General features: G+C 35.1%; 1 protein-coding gene across 1 annotated transcript; it reads left to right on the top strand.

Annotated features, from left to right (window-relative positions):
• The first annotated feature begins 10686 nt into the window (after positions 1-10686).
• On the top strand, positions 10687-20500 carry LOC129259031 (uncharacterized). The gene is made up of 4 exons (XM_054897303.2): positions 10687-12492; positions 13115-13363; positions 14049-14262; positions 16046-20500. The coding sequence occupies exons 1-4, from the start codon at positions 10711-10713 to the stop codon at positions 16312-16314; spliced, it is 2514 nt and encodes an 837-aa protein (XP_054753278.2). The 5' UTR covers positions 10687-10710; the 3' UTR covers positions 16315-20500.

The following is a 20500-nucleotide window of genomic DNA, read 5'->3' as shown; positions in this document are numbered from 1 at the left end:
GCCGTAATTGAGAAACCTGGCATCAATTATTCATGACATCATCCAAAACTCCTCCCTCGTTTATCTTTTCTGTTTGTGTGCCCATCATCATTTTTTGGTCACAAAGTCATGTAACCCATCTGTACCCAGAGATTTCTTTCTCTTTCATTTTTTTACCTCTCAGTAGCTGACTTACCTATACTTTAATGCTCTTATTTCATGTTTTTAAATCATTTTATGCATTTTATGTATATCCTTTTTTGTTGTTGTTGTTTTTATCTTTAAATAAGTTACTTGTTATTAATGCAGTGGTTCATAAATTTTGCATTTCAACAAGCTGGATGACAAGACCTTTGAGTCAATCACCAAGAACCACTGTCTATGTAGTAGCACTTTATGGCGGAAACAATCATGATTTATAGTAGATGAATTTGGAGACAGATATTTTTTGTTAGGTGATAAAATATGCTGCAGTCAGACATATTGACTTCTCCAAAAGGCTTATTCAAAATATATTGACATTCATTTGTTTACTCAAAGATGTTAGTGAATGCCTCATAATTGAAAATGAAATTAGAATTGGGATATTTAAGTTGTATTGTTTATATGGGAAATAAACAATTAAAATATATTGGTAGAAATGAAATAGGTGAATCAAGAAGGCTTCTTATGATTTGGTAATAGCAAAGATGTGACAGCTTTTATTACACGGTTATGACAAATTTAAGTGATTATGAAACATTAATATTTTTTATTCATTTTTACTTCCGAACACTGCAAAAAGCTTTTATCCAGTTCAACTTAGTTCACCTTAGGGTGGCACGACATTTGCTCCTGGACAATTGATCCGGTCTTAATATCTCAGAGGGCATAGAGGTTAGAGTTAAGATTGTAATAGTTTTTGGTTCAGAATAATGTAAAGATAAGGATTAGGGTTTATTTAGTTATGGAGGTGAGATTATGTATTTGGTGTAACCTGCAGATTTTCCATCTGAGCAATTGTCGCCAGAGAAAATGTCATGGAACCATCTTAAACAGTGCTTTAATACAAAATATGTAAATATTGAATATGCTGAACAAAATGTTAACCCCCTTTTTCAGAATACCATTATGTTTTTATTTTAAACTAATCTTGAATGACAAAAAATTGTTACATTTACTTTAATAATTAAGTGTACTCACTCAGCCATGAAATTGTTATAGTCTCTCATATTTATATAACTTATGAAGATACATTTGCTAACAATATTTGATCCTAATTCTTCCAATGAGCTTAATTCTAAATTAATTTTTTTTGTATTTAGTGCATGCTGACTCACGCATGACTTTATACAGAAATTGTAAATTAGGGAAGCAATATTTCTTCTAAATCATTTTGTTCAATTATTTTTTTATAACTAAGTTATAGCATTTGAAAAGGGAGAGTTACTTGTTTGTTCTGTTTATAACAAATACTCCAGAGATAAGGAGTTAAAAGAAGACGAAATACAATTTTGATAGTAAAAATATTAAGGGGAGCCAATAAACTTAGGCCTATAAAGAACTCTGTCTCCATCAGATATATCTTATTATATCTTTTAATTTTTACTAAGTTAAGTTCTTTTTCAATAAATATCATGAGAAGAAATCAATATAAAGTTTGCTATCACTTGCAGAATTACTCCAATGATCATGTTCACGGAGAAAAAAATAAAATTTAAATTTTTTGCCCTATTATTATTAGGTGATTCAAGAATCGTAAAACTTAAAAGAGCATTTGTTTAACACAAAATACCAAGCAGTCTGAGATGATAATTAAAGTGTTTTGCCATATAAAATCCAGAATTTGGTAAATTTTTTTTCGTGTTATGAATATTTCATTCATTCATAACTGTAGGTTCAGAAATGGAAGTGAAGTAAGGCCTATTGAATTGTAACAAAGTCAGCATAAAATATGCAATGAGTTTGTCTGAACTACCAGACAGAACCCCATGAGTCATTTGTAAGAGCACCATACATATCTCATTTCATATGAACGCCAGCCCTCTTTGAACAACTTCAGGTGTTCTTACGATCATTGTAAGAATTCAAGACTTCTAGAATTGTCTCTCAATGGTACAAAACCTTACATGGTTCTTGTACTGTTCTTACAATCATTTGTGCGGCATTTGTATAGTGTTTATTAATGGTATTTGTGACCAAGCCATTACCTCTTGTTCTGAGTCTGGCTACACAAAGTTTTAATTGAATGATGTGGCTGATGTTTGAAATCAGTTGCATTGTTCATCATGTGCAATTAATTGTACAAAAGAACTTTGTGATTAGACAGCAAGCTTTGTGTTACAGTCCTCGATGACTGTAAAGTTCTTGATTTTGGAATAACACTTGGTGTGTTCAAATTGGCATATTCATGTTGAAATTGTACACTAATCTTTTGGATAATTTTTTTTTATTAAAGGGGAATCCAACCCAAATAAAAACTTGTTTTTATAGGGAAAAGAAAAATCAGACAAGTTGATAGGTGAAAGTTTGAACAATATTGGACAAACAACAAGAAAGTTATGAATTTTTACAGTTGTAAATATTGGTAATCACTATACCCATGGAGACTTAAAATTGGCCGCATATGGGATGTCATAGTGATGTAAGGCGAGGACTACTCTTCCATGAACTCCAATATATATTTTGGCTAAAATGTCATTTTTCCCAAAAGTTTTATTTCAAATTATATTTTTCTTTCATGAGGACATAAAACAATATACTACCTGGGTAATATTTAGATTACTGCCCCAGGGGAATGGGTACTTAGGAGAAAACCACAAATCCCTGATAATAAAGTACATGGCCTATGGGAAAGTTGTCCTTGCCCCTTGTCATAATTTACTCACTCAGTTGCCAATTTGAAATCTACATAGTATTAGTGATCTCAATTTTAAAGCAGCTATAACTTTCTTAATGCTTGTCCGATTTCTTTCAAACTTTCACCATTCTGTTTAATTTATTTTTCTCCTTCCCAACACAACATTTTATGGCCAAGGCTGGATTCCCCTTTAATAATTAAAATATATTGTGATTACTACAATGTATCTAAGCAGTGCATACTTTTAACCCGGTTTTAGCATGGCCACCTTGTTCGGGTGCTCGAGCATTCAAGGAATTCTTTCCTACCGGGTACTCATTTACCACACCTGGGTGGAGAGTGGCAAATGTAGATAAACGCCTTGCCAAAGGACGCGAGTGCTGCGGAAGTATTCAAACCCCAGACCTTGTGGTTCAAAGTCAGGAGACTTTTCCACTGAGCCGCAACACCTCTGCTAATTGCTGTGACGTTAAGGTGTAAAAAGCTAAATCCCCAATTCTTTGCCCCTGAGAAAATTAAATTTTCATGAATACCTTTCAAATTGATAACTTGTAATATAAAGATTAATCTTACACCAGAACCACTTATATTAACAAGCTGCTTCTATTATGAATGTGTAACAATGTACTCTGCATGATCAGACACTAACTAATTACTACAAGCTTTCATTTCACCTGGTTTCTTTGATCAACTTTTTATTTGTATAGTAATCGACCTTGTTGATTATCTCATAAGCCAATTCATGGAAGAATACCTCATCTATTAATTATCTTATTCAGGACACAGACTTTGCTCACATTTCCTCTGAAATATGAATTGTTTCATTAACAATAAGTCGTTGTGTAAATTAGTTAAATTGGCGCTGCAAATCAAAAGCATGATACAATAGTGTTTCATTAAGATGAGAGGGGTTTTGTGTGAAGCTATTTCAAAAGAAATGTATTTTTAAGTGGTCATTAAAAAGAGGTGAAAATGGGTCATGGACGTTCATGTAGGAACTGAAGGGAATGTTCATAAAGAAAGGAGTATTGAGTTGTAGATCGTTTGATGTTAATTCCAAAATTTCTAACACTTCAAAGTTCAAATGGAATTTTAATTTTTAACAACTTTTTTATCTTGCAAGAAGGGAAATCTTTATTAATAAATTTCATCACTGACGTTTAGAGCAGAATATTATTTTGTATATGACAATAATATACTCCATATTGAATAAGAGGGGGAGTTTCAAACTTGACTTCAGATACTTTAATCAAAATTTTTCAGTATATTGATATAGGCCTTTAGATTTCCTCCTTGCTATTAGAAATAATGTATTAACAAATACCTGAATTTGTGACAAATACTCGATGCTTGAAAATGACATTATGAATTTTGGCAAAATTATTTTCATAAGCAGAGTAAAAAGTCTTAATGACTTAACAAAGATGTGTGCATTAAAATATTTCATTGTTAACAATAGACTAGTTCATAGTTTGTTCATGTCTCCAGTGACCTGTAATAACCACCAGTATTTAAAACATGGAAAAGTATTTTTGTTTTCCTTTTTCATTCACAAGAAAACATAGGTGACTTGTGATATGTTTTTAATTCATTTTCTAAAAGAGGAATACATCCAGGAAGTGAACGATAGAATGCTTCAACAGAATATTACAATTTATGCGTTTACAATTTAAATTGGGCACCTAGAAACATCCATATATATATATATATTTATTTAATCTATGAGTCACGTTTGGATCAAATTTGCACAAAAAAAGTGTGTTGCTATGTCAGACTTATTTTTTGGAGTTTCATGTGGATGTGCTTTAGGTTTTTGCTCAAAGACTTTCACATGTATAGTGAGTGATTGTATTACCAATCGGCCTTGTATTACCGAACGCGCGTATCGTATGCATCAAAAAATAATTTCATACGCTCAAAAGTTTGCAACACCCTTCCAAAGGGAACTTGAATAGAAAGGTGATGAAAAATGGTCGAAAACACATTTTCAAAGTCTTGAAATTCTAAAAATAATAAAATATGGTCAAAATAGCTCATCAGTAATCTTGTTGTTTTCTCAACTTTTCCCATAGAAAACACACGTTCGGTAATACGATACCTTTTTCAAGTGACCAAAATATTTCACATGCGAAGAGGGGTCCGATTTAAAACATATATAATTAAAATGAAAAACAATTTTGGCAAATTTTTTACATATTTATATTTTGTAGGTAATTGTGTATTCATGGTGAAAGTTTGGTGAATTTTATGAGAATAATGTGTTTGATATGATTGAATTCATGAAAAGTGTTCGGTAATACGATCCACTACCATACATGTTCAGATTATCTACACACTTACTTTATTGCAAGTAGAGGTTATTCACAAATAGCATGTATCCTTTAAAGTCCCAAATATTTTTATTGACCTCGGCATTGACGAAGCGACAAAGAATTCATTAGCTCTCTGGTGATTAGCATCGGACAAGACCAACCTTCGGTTTTTCAACTCAAAATAAAAAAAAGTTTTGGGACACATGCTGTAGATTAATTGCTAACATATAACATTCAAAAGCAGAAAACATTCTACACTCTTGATTACCCATGTGTATTTTTCACTCAAGGCCATTGGGAGTTTCATTTGTCTGTGAAATTAAATGTAATTGTGGATTGTTCCGTGTACCTGCCATCTGCAGATCGCTCTTAAAGCAAAGTATTCGTGCATGGGTTGATCCCGAAAGGGTCCGATCATTCTCTATAGACAATAGAGCTGTTCAGTAATTACAATTATGGGAATTATTAGAGTCCCACTTGGCCTGTTTATCCCAAAATTGTGCAGTATTAGACAGCAGAAACAAATGCATAGGATACAAGTTTGCATTATATATTAATTGCGTACTGGTACATTATCACACCAATAACTTCATTCTTCTCAGAGAATTGGTTTTTTACAGTGTTTATTTATAATTATCCGTCTATCCAACCATTGAGCTTCTGGTGTGGTGCCTTTTTCCTTGCCGTTACAAATTAGGTGAAAACATGCTATCTTAAAGCAAGCAAATAGTAGGATACACATTGTATATCCCCAGAAGAAATTTTAAGTATAATATTTAGTAACATAAATGAAATGTTAAGAAAGCAAGGAGGTTCATAGATAATGAAATATGGGTGTATATCTGATTAAATTTTCAGGTAAATGAACAATTTTTTTTTCTTAAATCAGAGCAACCATATTTTGTTTGGATATAGTTTAAGAAACAATAACACACACCATCATACAATCATTATAAATGTTATGGTGAAGTGGTTTTAATTCACATCTCTTAATCAGAGTGTCATGGGTTCAAATCCTAATGTATGCATTAATTCCCTTCAGTAAGAAATCCATACCCATTGTACTGCACTCAACCCAGTTGAGGTTAATTTAGACTGAGCAGGATTTTATTCCTTTAAACACAGATCATGTAAGAGCTGTTCTGCTAAAGCCATCATAAATTTCCACCCCATAATTGTTAAAATGAGCATCGTAAAAAGAAGTGATTATTATAGGTTTGTATGGATATTTAGAACCCTATGTCAAGTCTTGGAAATAATATAAAATATTTGATGTATTAAAAATTTTAATATGGGTATATTTGTAATGTATTTACAATGTACAGGGTGCCATCAATCTTCACAAAATGAATGAATATGGCAAGCAATATCAAGGTCACACCCATTAATTTCTTGCATGTTCACACATACCGGATAATTGTTGGTGAAGTATACAAAAATTAAAACCTATTATGAAAAGTTATAGAGGAATTTTGAGTTTCTACATGCTGATTAACAAAACAAGTTAAGTGAAGCATAAAGAGAGATTAAGAGAAAGCTTTGAAATGAAACTTTATTTAAATATATTCATTTATTCATTCTTTTATTTGCTGCATCCATATTAATACAATATACATTGCAAAACAATCCAACTCTAATACATAGAGAATTGCAAACTTAAAAGACTTTTACAATTATGCATGAGGAAAGAAGGAAAGATAAAATAGATGAAGAGAGGAAAACAAGTGTGTTAACAGTTACAGATTCATGGTCAGTTGCATATGGACTGTATATATATATATATATATATATATTATGTATATATACCTACGAAAGTGCGAGGTACTGTATGTCTCAACCGTGGCATTGTACAGTTAGGAAATGGTATCTGAAGTTCTACTATTCATGTGAGAGTTTATGAAATGTATATGACCGCTTCTTTTACTGTAAAATCATTCTCCGAATTTTCTTTATGAAGTTGTCAGACAGAATTATTTTCTGTAATATTTTTAAGACACTCATTTATCACATGACCTTGATAATTCATATATATATACCAGTTTAAAGCTTATACAATATTTATGATAGGACCTATTGTCTCCCCCCCCCCCCCCCCCAGTTCAGAGGAATTTGTATATTGCATATATTATCTTGGTAAAAAAATGAAGGTTAAAAGAATGCCAAATGAAAGTTGTCTGGAGAATTTAGATTAGAGTAATTATTTTTTCAAGGGAATTATTTTGCAGGCTCCAGTAATGGCCATGATTACATATGTACAACCGACATTTAGATTCATTGTCAGAAGGGGATAAATTAGTAGAACAATCTAAATAAATTACTTTGGCCGAGTGCCATGTTGCTGTATAATATTGTATTTTGGGATTGTAAAGAGGGAATTTGCTGCATTGCTGTGCGAATGTTGCTTAAATCTTAATTGTAATAGTAGTAGTGAGAGTAGTAGTAGTGGTAGTAGTAGTAGTGAGAGTAGTAGAAGTCGAAAAAGTAGAAGAAAAAATGAAAACACTTTTTAAAAAGTGTGGAAAACGCTGTCACTTTACTCTCTACTGTGTTTTTAGAGAGAAAAGTAGTGATAATAGACCTAGTGGTAGTAGTAGTAGAAGAAGTAGTAGAAGTATTAGTTGTAGTAATAGCTGCCATCATGAGGTAGTGATAAAAGTAGTGATATTGCCATTGTCTTTTTTTTATAATTATGGATTATTGCAATCATCATTCTCATAAAAAAACCTTGGAGATAGTAAAGTGTTGAGTAAATAGGAGAAGTGAGCCATAATTACCCGATGAAAACTCAATTTTCCACTGTATGGGTTTAAGGTAATGAACAATTCCTCATTCTCAAAGTCACAGAAATGGGGCAAAATGGTGGGGTAAATTGTACTTTTTGCGTTTTGTAAAGTTTGTAAAAAGCATGAGATAGGAAAAAACAGAGAGAGGGAGATTAGAGAAATGCAAAGGGATGGATAAAGAGAGAGAAACAAAGAGAGAAAAAAGAAGATGAGAGAATGGGAAGAGAAAGAAGAGGGTAACTTATATTGTTACATCTTACATGTAAGCTAAGCGTGCATCCAATGGTATAAAAAAAAATTGTGTAAGATATATCATATGATTAGAAGAGAAAATGATCATAAGATGAGATGACAATGCTTGCTCCAGCAAAGTCCATGCGCTGTGTTTTCACATCCAATTTAGATACCCTTCCTTTCGACTCCCACTGCAAATTACCAATGGAGCCACTGGGATGGACCACAACGTTATTACTGGTCAATCTTCAGCCACGGGACCCGAGAGGGAGACGGTCAAGAAAGTAGCCGACAAAAGGATGATGGGAGGAGATGAATAGATGAGGAAAGAGTGTATGAGGGATAATATTGCAGAACTGATGTAGATGGATGTATGATGCATAGAGGGAGGAGAATGTAGCAGAAAGAATGATACATATTGCTAGGACTGGAATGGAAGATTGGGGAGTAGTATTTACAATTAGTACAAGGGTAGTGAATCATGAAAATAGAATCTTTCTCATTGTGAGTGATATACATGTATATTGAGAAGGTAAAGGAGTAGATTTGTGAATGAAGGGGCTGGAAGTTGATACATAAAAAATCCTTTTTTTCTAACGATTTTCATTTCGGTTATATTCTATTTGATTACTTGATCTGCATAATCAGTAAAGAAGGTTAGACAATATTTGGGAATTTCGATGTTGTTTAATTTGAATGTATTATGAAAATATGAAAATTTGACTAAAATTATAAAGAATATCAGACAAGTGGCAAGACATGAAGGAGATGGGTAGAGGCCAGGGTCATAAGTATGGTATCTGAGAAACAAAGCAGAAAGGGAAAGCAAACTGAGTCAGACGTATAATGGAGGTGAAGGCCAATGCGACTGTTTTCACATCCAATTTAGATCTCCCTTCCTCCCAACTTCTTGGTCTCTTGTTTGGAAATTGATTAAAGTAGCTAGTAGGGTGATGGCTGCGTATGCCTTGATTACTGGTCAATCTTGGGTTAATATCGGAGCAATCAGGAGACGCTAGTCAGAGATCCATCAAAGATACGTCATCTAGGGTTTAGACCGGTCCCGTCGATGGATGTGTGAGGCGGGGTTGTATTGATGCGTCTCGGGTTAACAGCAATGCAAGGTTTACTTTTCAAATCTTCCCTTATTTGTTTGTCTATTCATCTCTCGGTTTGTCTGTCTGCCTTCATTTAAGTCGGCTGTTTTTTCTTATTCTAAGGTTGTTCTTCTCTCTCTCTCTCCCTGTCTCCTCTCCCTTTTTCATTTCTAATATAGATGTTTCAAATTGACCTTTTTGATCTATAGTTAAACCTTCCTATCTTTGACAGATATTAATCTAAATTAAGTATTGTCGATCATACCATCTATAATCAGTTTATCCTCCCAGAGTCCCTTTCTCTTTTTTCTATTGAGTCTTTTTTGTTACATATTAGTTATTGATTTTTAGAAATTTTCATTTTTTTATAATTGTATTAACATAGCTGCATTTCATAAGGAAAAAAATAAATTTTCTTTGTGTAATTATTGCAAATGAAAAAAAAACAATGCTACTCTCATCACATATATGGGCTTTCTAAGAATATTATTTTTAAAATACAAGGGAAGGAACAATCTCCTACTATCCTAAAAATTTCTCTGTTGTTTTTAAATTGTTTTATTAATATGATATCATTCTTTGAAATAGATGCTTTGCATCTGAGGAGTCCACCCCCCCCCCCCTTGTACACACACACACACACACACACACCCACACCCACACACCCATCACAATCATTCTCAAAGCAGTGTAACTTACCCATAGAATGTCCAATCCTGATCCCTCTCACTTTATTGAGCTATTCAATATGCCGAGCATGGGCAGCCCCAATTAACTTCCAATTGGAAGAGGAAATGTCTAGGAATGCACAATAATCGGAACCAAGGGGGCGACAATCACACCCATTAAGTTCGAATTTCCGATCTGAGACCTGGATATTTCTCACTTTAAGGTCAATTATCAAGTAATAGAGTAATGTGCAATGTGTATTCTGTTCTTTAAAGAAGGTATGCTGAGAATCAACTCCCTAATATGAACAAAATGTAAGTGGGGAGTGAGGGAGCCCAAGAACTTGAAGAAAAGGATAATCCCACTTTCATATAAATAGATATTTTTTGTAATCAAAAGAAATTATTCAATGATATCTTGTTACCCAGTCTTGCAGAGATATTTAAGCAATTGGTTTCTTAGCCTTCTGTCAATATAAAGTTTCAAGCAGCTCATTTTTGTTAAACCTTTTACATTGTGTTTCTGTAAATCTCTGAGACTTCAATTTGTATATGGCCAATTTCAAATGGCTATGGGTTGATGTTAAAAATGTTTGTTTGGTCTGCCATGTCAGTAGAAATTGCCTGCCTTTACTCATTCAATATTTTTTAAATATTGACTTCTGAAAAGTAATCGTTGAGGTTCACATCAAATGATGTGTGATTTTGTCTTGGGATTTATTTGGTAATTGTTTCTTTGCACTTTTCTGTGTTTTTATGTTGAATGCAGGATCCAGATTAGGTCGGAGATCAAAACGGATGATAGAGAAGATGCATGAGACCATCGCCAAACAACGTAATCAGGGGGACATGACAGTGAAGCCAGCTGGTTTCTATAGCAACCATCCAGACCTGTTTGCCCAAGGGAAGTACGGACCAGGCGGAATGCCACCAGGAGGCATGAACCATCCAGGTGGACCTCAGGGAGCGATGCTAGGGCACCATATGCCTCCAGGGATGGGTGGTATGCCTATGGGAGGCATGGGTGCCATGTATGGCCATCCTTCTATGGGAGGTGGAATGGGGGGATTCCCCATGGCAGCCATGTTGGGAGGAGATGGGCAAGTCAATCCACAGGTGGTCATGGAACACATGCGCTCCATCTCCACCATCATCAAACAAGAACTCGAGCAAGGGGGTCAGGAACGAGACCCTCCTGCCTTTAACGAAACCTCAACACCACCTGAGGGCTCCCCACCACCGATCCACAGTCGACGATCATCAGTCACGGGCTGTCAAGACACGTGCCCATCAGCCACCATGCAGCAGAGTGCCATGCAATCACCGACAATCACAAGTTTATCAACCCCACCGTTCAGGGCAGGAGATCCCAGAGGCAATGGCGTCGATCTGTATTCAGCTGTCAAATTGAGTTCACCGGGTAATAACACTGCACAGAGGCAAGACACCTCACCGAACGTACCCCAGAGTAAGTTTGATAAGTTTGAGGAGGAGTATTCGCATTGTACGTACCGCACAGAAAGTGCCCCTAATAGTAATGAGCCGCCCACCGCCATGGAGGTAGATGAGGCTGCGTACAGCAGGCTACCTATGTCTACCATCTCAAAGATGCTACGATCAGGACAACCTGTTATATTAATACCTAAAGACGTCTCCAGGGAAGGGAGGGAAGGAGAAAAAGGGCACAGGGATATAGTTATACCGCCAAGTCCAACAGTAGTGGTGATTGACAATCAGAAAGACCTCGATGCAGATATGGACGATCGTGATCGCGATGATGACGAAGAGAAGAGTAACAGATCAGATAGCAGAGATTCCCCGTCATCTTCGAAATACGCGCACGGGGTGTCAATGAAGCGACGCAAGTCACTAGAGGAATTCCCACTCCCGCACGGCAAGCAGATCACTTCATATTCACCGCTTCAGGGCCACAGTGGCCAATTTTTTCAAATTCCCTCATCCTTCCCTCAGGGTATGTCCCCGGCAACATTCCTGCCCTCCCATTCACCTCTGGGTTCACCCTGGTCTCCTATTGCCATGACCAGACCTCCTCTTGCAATCTCCTCATCCTTCATGCCAGCCTCTCCCCCTCACCTCTCCATGGCCATGTCCCCCATGGGTAGTCCCTTCATGGTCCACAACGCCAAAATGCACCATGCCGCCTCCATGGATCGCAAGAGCAACCATTCACCTCTCAATCCCAAATCTCCTCACAACCCGCTCCATCAAAGAGTCCGGTCAACGCCAGACCCCGATAAGTCCGAGAGGTCGCCGTCCTTCTCTCCATCCCTTCATCCGTCGAAGTCGCCGTCATCTCCTCATCAGAACCACAAGCCATTCATCAAGGAGGAACCTGGGCTGCAGGATGAACCAAAGATTGACACTCCTAGAAGTGGGATGCTGGAAAACTTCAACCCCAATGAACCCATCACGCCAGAGATGAAGACAAAGCTTGAGAAGATCATTCATGATGTCAACAAGGTCTACCACGACACCTGCCATTATACCTTCAGAAGAATTAAATTCTTGAGGGAACGATATTTCCCTCAGCTTGGAGAAGATGAAGAACTTAATGGAAGGGTGAGTATCAAACAGAAATATTAAAGTTCTTGACTTCCATCTGAATCTGGTCTCTGCTTGCATGTTTCTCTTTTCCAGTTCCAACTTGTCTAAGACTTCCATCATTGAGTAGGAGAAATAACCAGTTTTCTCACGATGTATCAAACGTAGTACATTCTACGTACATCGTGAGACAACTGGTTATTTCTGCTACTCAATCCTTCACCACGATGAACCTCTTCCACATCACTTCCATCATATTTCTTATTTAACTCCTTTTGACCTTCCTCTTCTGTTCTCTTTCAATTATCCATCTATGACATACTACCTGATTGTATTCTGATTTTTTTTATGTATGTGTCATTTCCAAATTACATAAAATATACATTTAATGCAATAATATTTACTGTATGAGCTTTTTGCCAGTCAGTAATTACATTTAAGCAAAGAAGAAAACAGAATTTTCCTGGATAGACAAAGAAGGCTAGTTCATAGCTGAGATCTCATTATATCACTGAATCAGAAAGTAAGGAATGACTCCAATGGCATTCACATCAAACAACATTATGCCCATTTCTTTATCCCAAACAGTCAACTGTTACAATAAAACCTTGCTTTTTCCCCCAAACCAATAACTTTGCAGTTACACTCCAAGTACGACCATGACTGCAGCAAGTGCGATCCTCCTCCAGGATTCCCCACCAGTCCCATCCCACCCAGGGAGTTGGATCCTGCTGACGGCCCCATCGATGGTCAGAAGATGTGGACTTTCTTCTCCAACAAGTTCACCAGTCAAATCACCAGGATTGTCAACTTCAGTAAGATGATCCCTGGCTTTAAGCAACTGGACAGAGAGGATCAGATCACGCTCATCAAGACAGGACTATTTGAAGTAAGAGCACAATAAATATTCTAAAATTAAGATAATTTAAAAAGAAAATTATTCATACTGTAGTGCCTTTTTACCAATTTCTTAGGGAGATCTGTTTTGTGTGTTTCCTATAATCACCTGGCTTGAATGAAATTATATTTTCTCATGAAATTTAACGTAACCTCATTTGTCATTTTTTAAATGAAACTGGTGAAGTAAGACCCCAATTTTTATCATGGCTACATGATATATCGAACATCTTATTTTAATTAAATTTAAGAATAAAATAAGTTCCTATATTAATCATTAAAGATTGAAGATACAACCTGATGCAATCAGGAAATCACTTATCCAGACACCTTTGTTAATCACTTAAGTCCTCCAGCCACCTGCATCTTATACTCTGTATCTGATCTACCTATAAGGCCGTAATTTCCAATCTTATTTCATTTTGTTGTCATCTTTTAAAACAGAAAGAAATATTTCGGATATAAGCCAATGCAAAATACCATGGAAACAACAAATGACCTTTAACTGTGGACCATTCTACGTGGTAGGATCCATGATTTAACATTACAGGTTTTTGTAAAGTAGTGTCCGAACTTTTCAAGAGATGAGGTCAGACCATAATCAGACATTCCTCTCCTCTTCATCCTGACCTCTAGTTCGAAGATCTTACTTCATACCTTCTCCCTCTTCCTCGCAGGTATTAACGATACGATTCTCAACCGTCGTTGACGTGGCAACCAACACGGTGTACTGGTGGACGACGGGGGACACCTTCAGCCTGGTCGACGCCCACAAGATGCCCATGGGCAACCTGTTTGATCTCCTCTTTGACTTTGGTCAGAGGGTCAATCGAATGATGCTGGATGACAGCGAGTATGCTCTGATGTCCGCAGTGGTCATCATGTCAGCAGGTGAGAGTTTAGTTATTGTCAGCTCTCAAACTGTATCCTAATTACTAGGGCTGGGACTAAAACCCGGGTCCCGCCCGGAAGCCTCGGGTACCCGGGTAGAAAAATCAATACCCGATACCCGAAAATTGCTTACCAGTATAACGTATATGTATTGTATTGCGTAGTGTAAGACATGATTGTAACTCATCACAAAAGTACACAAGTCTCATTTTGAATCTCACCAATTACCCTCGAAGTATCCATAAATATACAAGTTTTTCAAGTGATGATGTGACCGAGATCGTTCGATCGTCGCCATGTTTCTTTTGCAGCTTGAGCATATACGTTCGAAGCGCTAGCCAACCACGTTCGTGTTACCATTTTCAGTTCATCATAAACCGTAAAGAAGGTTTATCGCTAATTAGAATAGCTATGCATCATGGGATCGAAAAGGGGGCTGTTAGCTAGTTCTGCACGTGCGCAGAGCTAGCTAACAGCCCCCTATTTGATCCCATGATGCATTGCGGTTCTGATTGGTGATATACCTTATGGTAACACAATCGTGATTGGCTGGCGCATTCGGCACTCCGAAACTACCCGGAAATCAATTGACTTTGTGCATGTAACGTAGCTTAGCGATAGATTCTACAAACTCACGAACACGATGTAATATCGACGCTACTTTGTAAGATTTTTACGGAAAAGCAATAAGTAATCAAAATTTGCTTACCTGTGTGGTATCGGTGAGAAAACAGATCCTCCGAGAATACCTTTCATAATTAATATGAAATATAGGAAAGTGGAATTCTAGGTCGATTTTGGTACGAGGTGATTATTGCAGACTTGTTTTGATGGAATACTGTGTGGGGCACGGGAGGCTTGCACTGTGCATGCTTACTATATTTTCATTCATAAAGTTTGCTTGTGGCGCAGTGGCTGGATGACGTCACCTATTGGGTTTTTTTTACCAGTCATAATTATTTCATGCGACATGATTTTCGGGTACCCGCCCGAAAATGACCACGAGTACCCGAAATCAAAAATACCCGAAAGTCCCAGGCCAACTAATTACAGAAAATATTATTTTTAAATGTGACCAGCCGCCCCTAAAACCAACTATTAGTACCAGGGAATGTTCCCTGTAATAGCCAAAATAGTAATTTGGTTTTCAAAAAGCAAGTATTAGAAAATTACCTCATCTGAAAGAGTAATTCTTCATACTGTCAAAATTTTAAATGGTTAAATTAAATGAAATACAAGATACAAGGATTTCTTTGACATTTTTTTTTTGGGGGGGGGGGACTGATTGGAAGTTTTACTGAGCTTGCACAGTGTGCACATCTCATGCTTGAATGAACCCCGAACCAAAACTTTGTTTTCTCATTATAAAGCCTATAAAACTTTCAAAATTCATTATGGGGGACTTATTGTTGGTTTTAAGATGGCAGGTCTCAAATGGTCCACTGCACAATGATTGTTCTTCAAGCACCCTCACACTCAAGATATGTGTATAACAAATAGCAGTTGAAAGGTCAGGCAAATCATTTGTTTGCAGTCCCTGTTATTCTTAACTGTATGCAGTGCAAGTGATCTTTAACTGAATGGTATGAAATTGCTTTAGTTATAGTTATTTCAATGCCTTTCAGCAAATGCTTGTTAGGTGAATCAAAATGCACCATCAAAATAACTCTGAGGCTGTCTTGATCAGAACTATGTTTCAATCTTTATTCAAAAATCAGTTTTTAGATTAACATTACTTTCATTTGCTCACCAACCGCCCTTTCTTCCCCTCATCATCATCTAGATCGACCTGGTCTCAAGAACCGTAAGCTGATTAGGGAAGTCCAGCTTGATCTCCTCAAGGCCCTACAGCTGGAGATCAGCGACAACCACCCGGATGACGACCAGCTCTTCTTCAGGCTACTCACGACCATCCCCAAGCTACGTGAGATCAGTCCAGAGCACACGCGCCGCCTGATGGACCTCAAGATACGCCAACCTGGTGTCAGCTTTCCGCCCCTCCACGCCGAAATCTTTGATCTGGATAAAGAAGATGCTACAGAGAGCAGTTAGCGTGGTCCAAACTCATCCAGGATATATCAGAATTTACTAAATTTTGTCTATTTTTTGAGATTTTCAGTTGATACTTATATGTGTATGCAGAGAATGGTGTTGCATATGATACTCATTATGACAATACTGCCAAGATGAATATATCTTTTTTGTGGCAGCTATCACAATTGTAAATGGGTGCGTTTACATTTTACCGGTTTTTTTCTTCTGATGGAACAGAAAAAAATTATATCTTGAATAAAGATAATGCTCGTGTATCTTGTAATTTTTGCTAGAAAGAGGTTATCCTACAAAGTCTTGCTTATTTATATCTGTTAGAAATGGTCATCATGGCATTTCTAAGAATTATTAGGCAACTCTCAGAATGATTAATTTTATTGTATTTTAACCCCCTTTGGGTGATCAAAAAGTATTTTCATGGTTTATAAAACAATATTATTTCATACCAGTAATGGGTTTTTTATCTATTTGATTTTAAGCTTATCATCTACCATAGACAATTAAATTATTGTTTTTTACTGTAAAACAATCTTACCCTTCTTCAAATTTTCAATCATTTGACTATGTCCTTACTTAGGAAATTTTAATTACATCATTATTATTGAGGGGATTGCAAAACTTTTTTTTTATTTGAGCGAAATCAATTTCATAGTAGTTCTCCAACTGCCATGATCATCTTCTACTGTCTATTCTATTCTACTTATTCAACAGAAAGAATATTGGAATTAAAATTGACTTGTGTATGGCCCAAATTGTGAAAATATAGGATTTACTGGGTGAAAACATTTTATACTCTTCATATCGCAACATTGTAATGTATATTACATGAAATGAATAAGAGGATCAAATTATCAAATACTGCCTGATGGAATTCTCCCCCAAATTTTATTTTCCTTGAAAGTGTTCTATCCAGTAGCTCTAGAAGCTATTTATCATATTTTTATGATGTTGAAAAGAATCGCAAATCTTTATTTTCGGAAACGAGATTGAAATAGAAGAAATATCCAATAAATCATATACAGAGTACAACTGCCTGGAAAATACATCTCCAATGCAAAACAAATTAACAAACCTAAGTAGCATCCATATGGATTTGATGTATGTAATGAATTGTATCATAATATCCAGTGGATACATTGATTTTAATTGTTGACTGAGTTGTTATTATTATTGTGCTTTTGAGTGACTCAAAATTTTAGATCAATAACTATCTTTTTAATTTGTTTTATTTAATTGATTCCTTAATCTTCAAAATATTTTTTGTGTCTGTTTTTTTTTATAGGTTTGAAAGTAATTACTTTGAGGTGTTTGCCATATTCCAAACAATGAATAAAAAGATATAAGGCACCATTAGACTTTTTCCTTGCATATTCATGGCATTAAACATCCTTTTCAATCAATATGACTCTAAAAACACATGTCTCGATGATGTTTTGAGTCATGATATTTCTTATTTTGTTTGATTTTGATACTATCCATAATTTTTGCTTAAACCTGCAGCTAATTTGTATAATACAAAAATGAAAGATTGAGTAATAATTCTGTGTGTGATAGCATCATACGTTTTGCATTGAATAGGTTAATGGAGACCAGGGTCACTTTTATAGTAGCTTGTAACTGTAGCTTATAACAGAGTGGACAAAAATTGAAAAAGCCTTTGTAGTCGAATGTGTATTGTAAGTTGTTCTTTGTGAGTTAATGCATGGAGGTTGTATACTTCCTTGGTTTTTGTCACACAATTTCTCACTGAATTTAGATAAAAGAATGTTGTAACTTATTCAGGAAATTTCTATTGTTGTATCACACATTTGAATTTAATACTTGATCGAGAAAGTAATGATATTTTTGCCATTTTAAATTTGATTCATTTTTTTTCTGAACCAAATTAATTATATTTTTTTTCTATTTTATGTAGGTAACACTTAAATCAGTATCAACTACTTTAAAGAAAATGGGATTTCAAAAGGAAATATAGAATATTTCTTCTTGATATATATTTTATTTGAAAACAAAAACATGGTCATGGTGAAAATGATAACACTTTTTCTTTAATTTGTGGATGTTCCAAAGTCCTTTCTTTGTTATCAAATGACTTGAATATTTAGTCACTTTGCCATTCTTAATTCAAATTTTGTATTGTAAAATCCCTGTCAAGACAAAGGTAAATATTTGTTTATATTTTGATAAATTCACCAAAGAATTTCTGTGTATTTGTCAAGACATGAAAATGAAGAGGGTCACTCAATCTCATGGACAATATTTTTTGGCAGTTCATTTATTAAAATACAACTTTGACATGACTTTTGATATCATAATACAGTTTTATTCATGATGACAGCACGGAGGGGTTGATATTGCAACGGATGATGTATGTAAATGCTTAGAAAATTATACATATTTTTAATTCAAAGTTAATTGGCAATCAATGAACATTAACAGCTCATCACTATATTTTTATTGTTAGTAAACTAAGTAATACACCTTTGTTCAATAATACTTCAACTCATTTTTTTCTTATCATTGCCAACAATTTTTATTCTTGCTAAACAAATAAGATGCTGTTTTGAATTCATGTTTTGTCATGTATCAGCACTTTAAATAAGATGCACAATATTTCTTTATGAGGTGTTTTTTTCTTTTGAAATATATTAGAGTGAAATAACTTTGTTATCCAAACATGTTTTACACATGAAAACCCTAGGTATACGTACTGAAATATTTGCTGGGTAGACGCTTTTTGTAGTGATTCCCATTTTGCCAAATTTGTATCTCCATTTCTTTATCACGTTCATGTGATTTGAGTATGCCTGTGATTATTGAAATTAAGCTGTGTCAGAATGGAAAAGGAAGTTTCTAAAATCATTATCTCTGTCATTGTGAAGACTCTTTCCTAGTTCAACTAGAAAACACTTGCGTGTTGTAAAAGAAAGTAAAATGAAATATATGAGTTACTGTAGCTGAAATAACGAATGCTTCCCCTTATCTCTAAAGTTAAACTTGCAGATCTGTAGACTGGACTGCCTAAATTGTGATGTGCTTGTGATTGTATAGATGATGGTTCTTGAATCTTACCATTGAATAAGATGTAATAACTCACTGTAATATATAAAGATATACGGCATATGTATGTGGCTTGTTATCACGAAATGCACAGAATCTATTGTTAACTCAAAGGGATGAAACCCAACATTTATGATCATTTAACTTTTTTTATATCATGCATATCTTAAAGATGTCATTGAAATATATTGCATATTATTCTCCTTAAACAATCTCAATTTTAAAAAGTCAAGGACTGCACTACCATTTTAGTCTTTTTCATATTTTGACAAAATAGATTTATATCTTTCATCTTTGTGTTATCTTGTAACATGCTTCTTTGCCAAATGAGCACTAATAAAACAATTTCTTTATAACTCACCTGGATTTTTTTTAAATTAAAACATTCCTAGTGTATTATTGTTACTTGGAAATATGCAGTTCATATTTACGCAATTTTGCTAATTCGGATGATAATCTTAAAAAGAAATCGAATTAAACCAGTTGGTAACATCAGTGAATTTCACTCTGATTTTGATAGTTTGTTATGTGAATTAATGTCCTGCTTATTTTTATTCTTTATTAACATTGTTATAAACAGTTCAATTACACAAATGCTGCTGGATAATTTTTTAATACCATAAAAAAAGAGATTGGTTTTGTGAGTCTTTAAACACAGTCGATGATGTATTAATATAGATTTATCTTGAATAATAGCAGTGTATAATGTGATGTTGTGTAATAGTAGCCCCTTGTTTAATTTGATGTGAGGTATATACATTTTTGAAAGAAGCTATTAAGGAGATGGGTGGGATGAATTGGGTCGGATATATTGTGTGGAAGGTAAAAATTCTGATTCATGGTCGTTTATGTAATTGATTTGCCGATGCCGAGCTTTGTTTGACGTGTTAATCACTGAACACAAAGGAATACACACCTTCTGACACGAGCCACTATTTGTAAATTATCTGAAATATAATCTCAGGCATTTTGAATGTGAATGTATAGATCATGTAGAGTTAAAACTTAAAAAAAGAGAAATCTGTGTGATCTTGGATGTAAATATGAATATCTAAGCATTTTTGCCACTACCTGTACGTAATCTGTGCTTTGACAATTTACAGAATCTTGAGTGTGTCTAGTGTAT

The sequence above is a fragment of the Lytechinus pictus genome, chromosome 1 (assembly GCF_037042905.1).
Source record: "Lytechinus pictus isolate F3 Inbred chromosome 1, Lp3.0, whole genome shotgun sequence".
Taxonomy (NCBI): Eukaryota; Metazoa; Echinodermata; class Echinoidea; order Temnopleuroida; family Toxopneustidae; genus Lytechinus; species Lytechinus pictus.
Note: the sequence above shows the minus strand (reverse complement) of the source record. Positions and strands in the feature narration are given on the sequence as shown.

What these genes read in the sequence shown, in the direction of transcription:
- LOC129259031 (XM_054897303.2), top strand. Translation starts at nt 10,711, where the DNA reads ATGATAGAGAAGATGCATGAGACCATCGCCAAACAACGTAATCAGGGG. An exon ending in ATGAAGAACTTAATGGAAGG is followed by an intron (nt 12,493 to 13,114) that starts GTGAGTATCAAA and finishes ATAACTTTGCAG; the next exon opens with TTACACTCCAAGTACGACCA. An exon ending in TCAAGACAGGACTATTTGAA is followed by an intron (nt 13,364 to 14,048) that starts GTAAGAGCACAA and finishes TCTTCCTCGCAG; the next exon opens with GTATTAACGATACGATTCTC.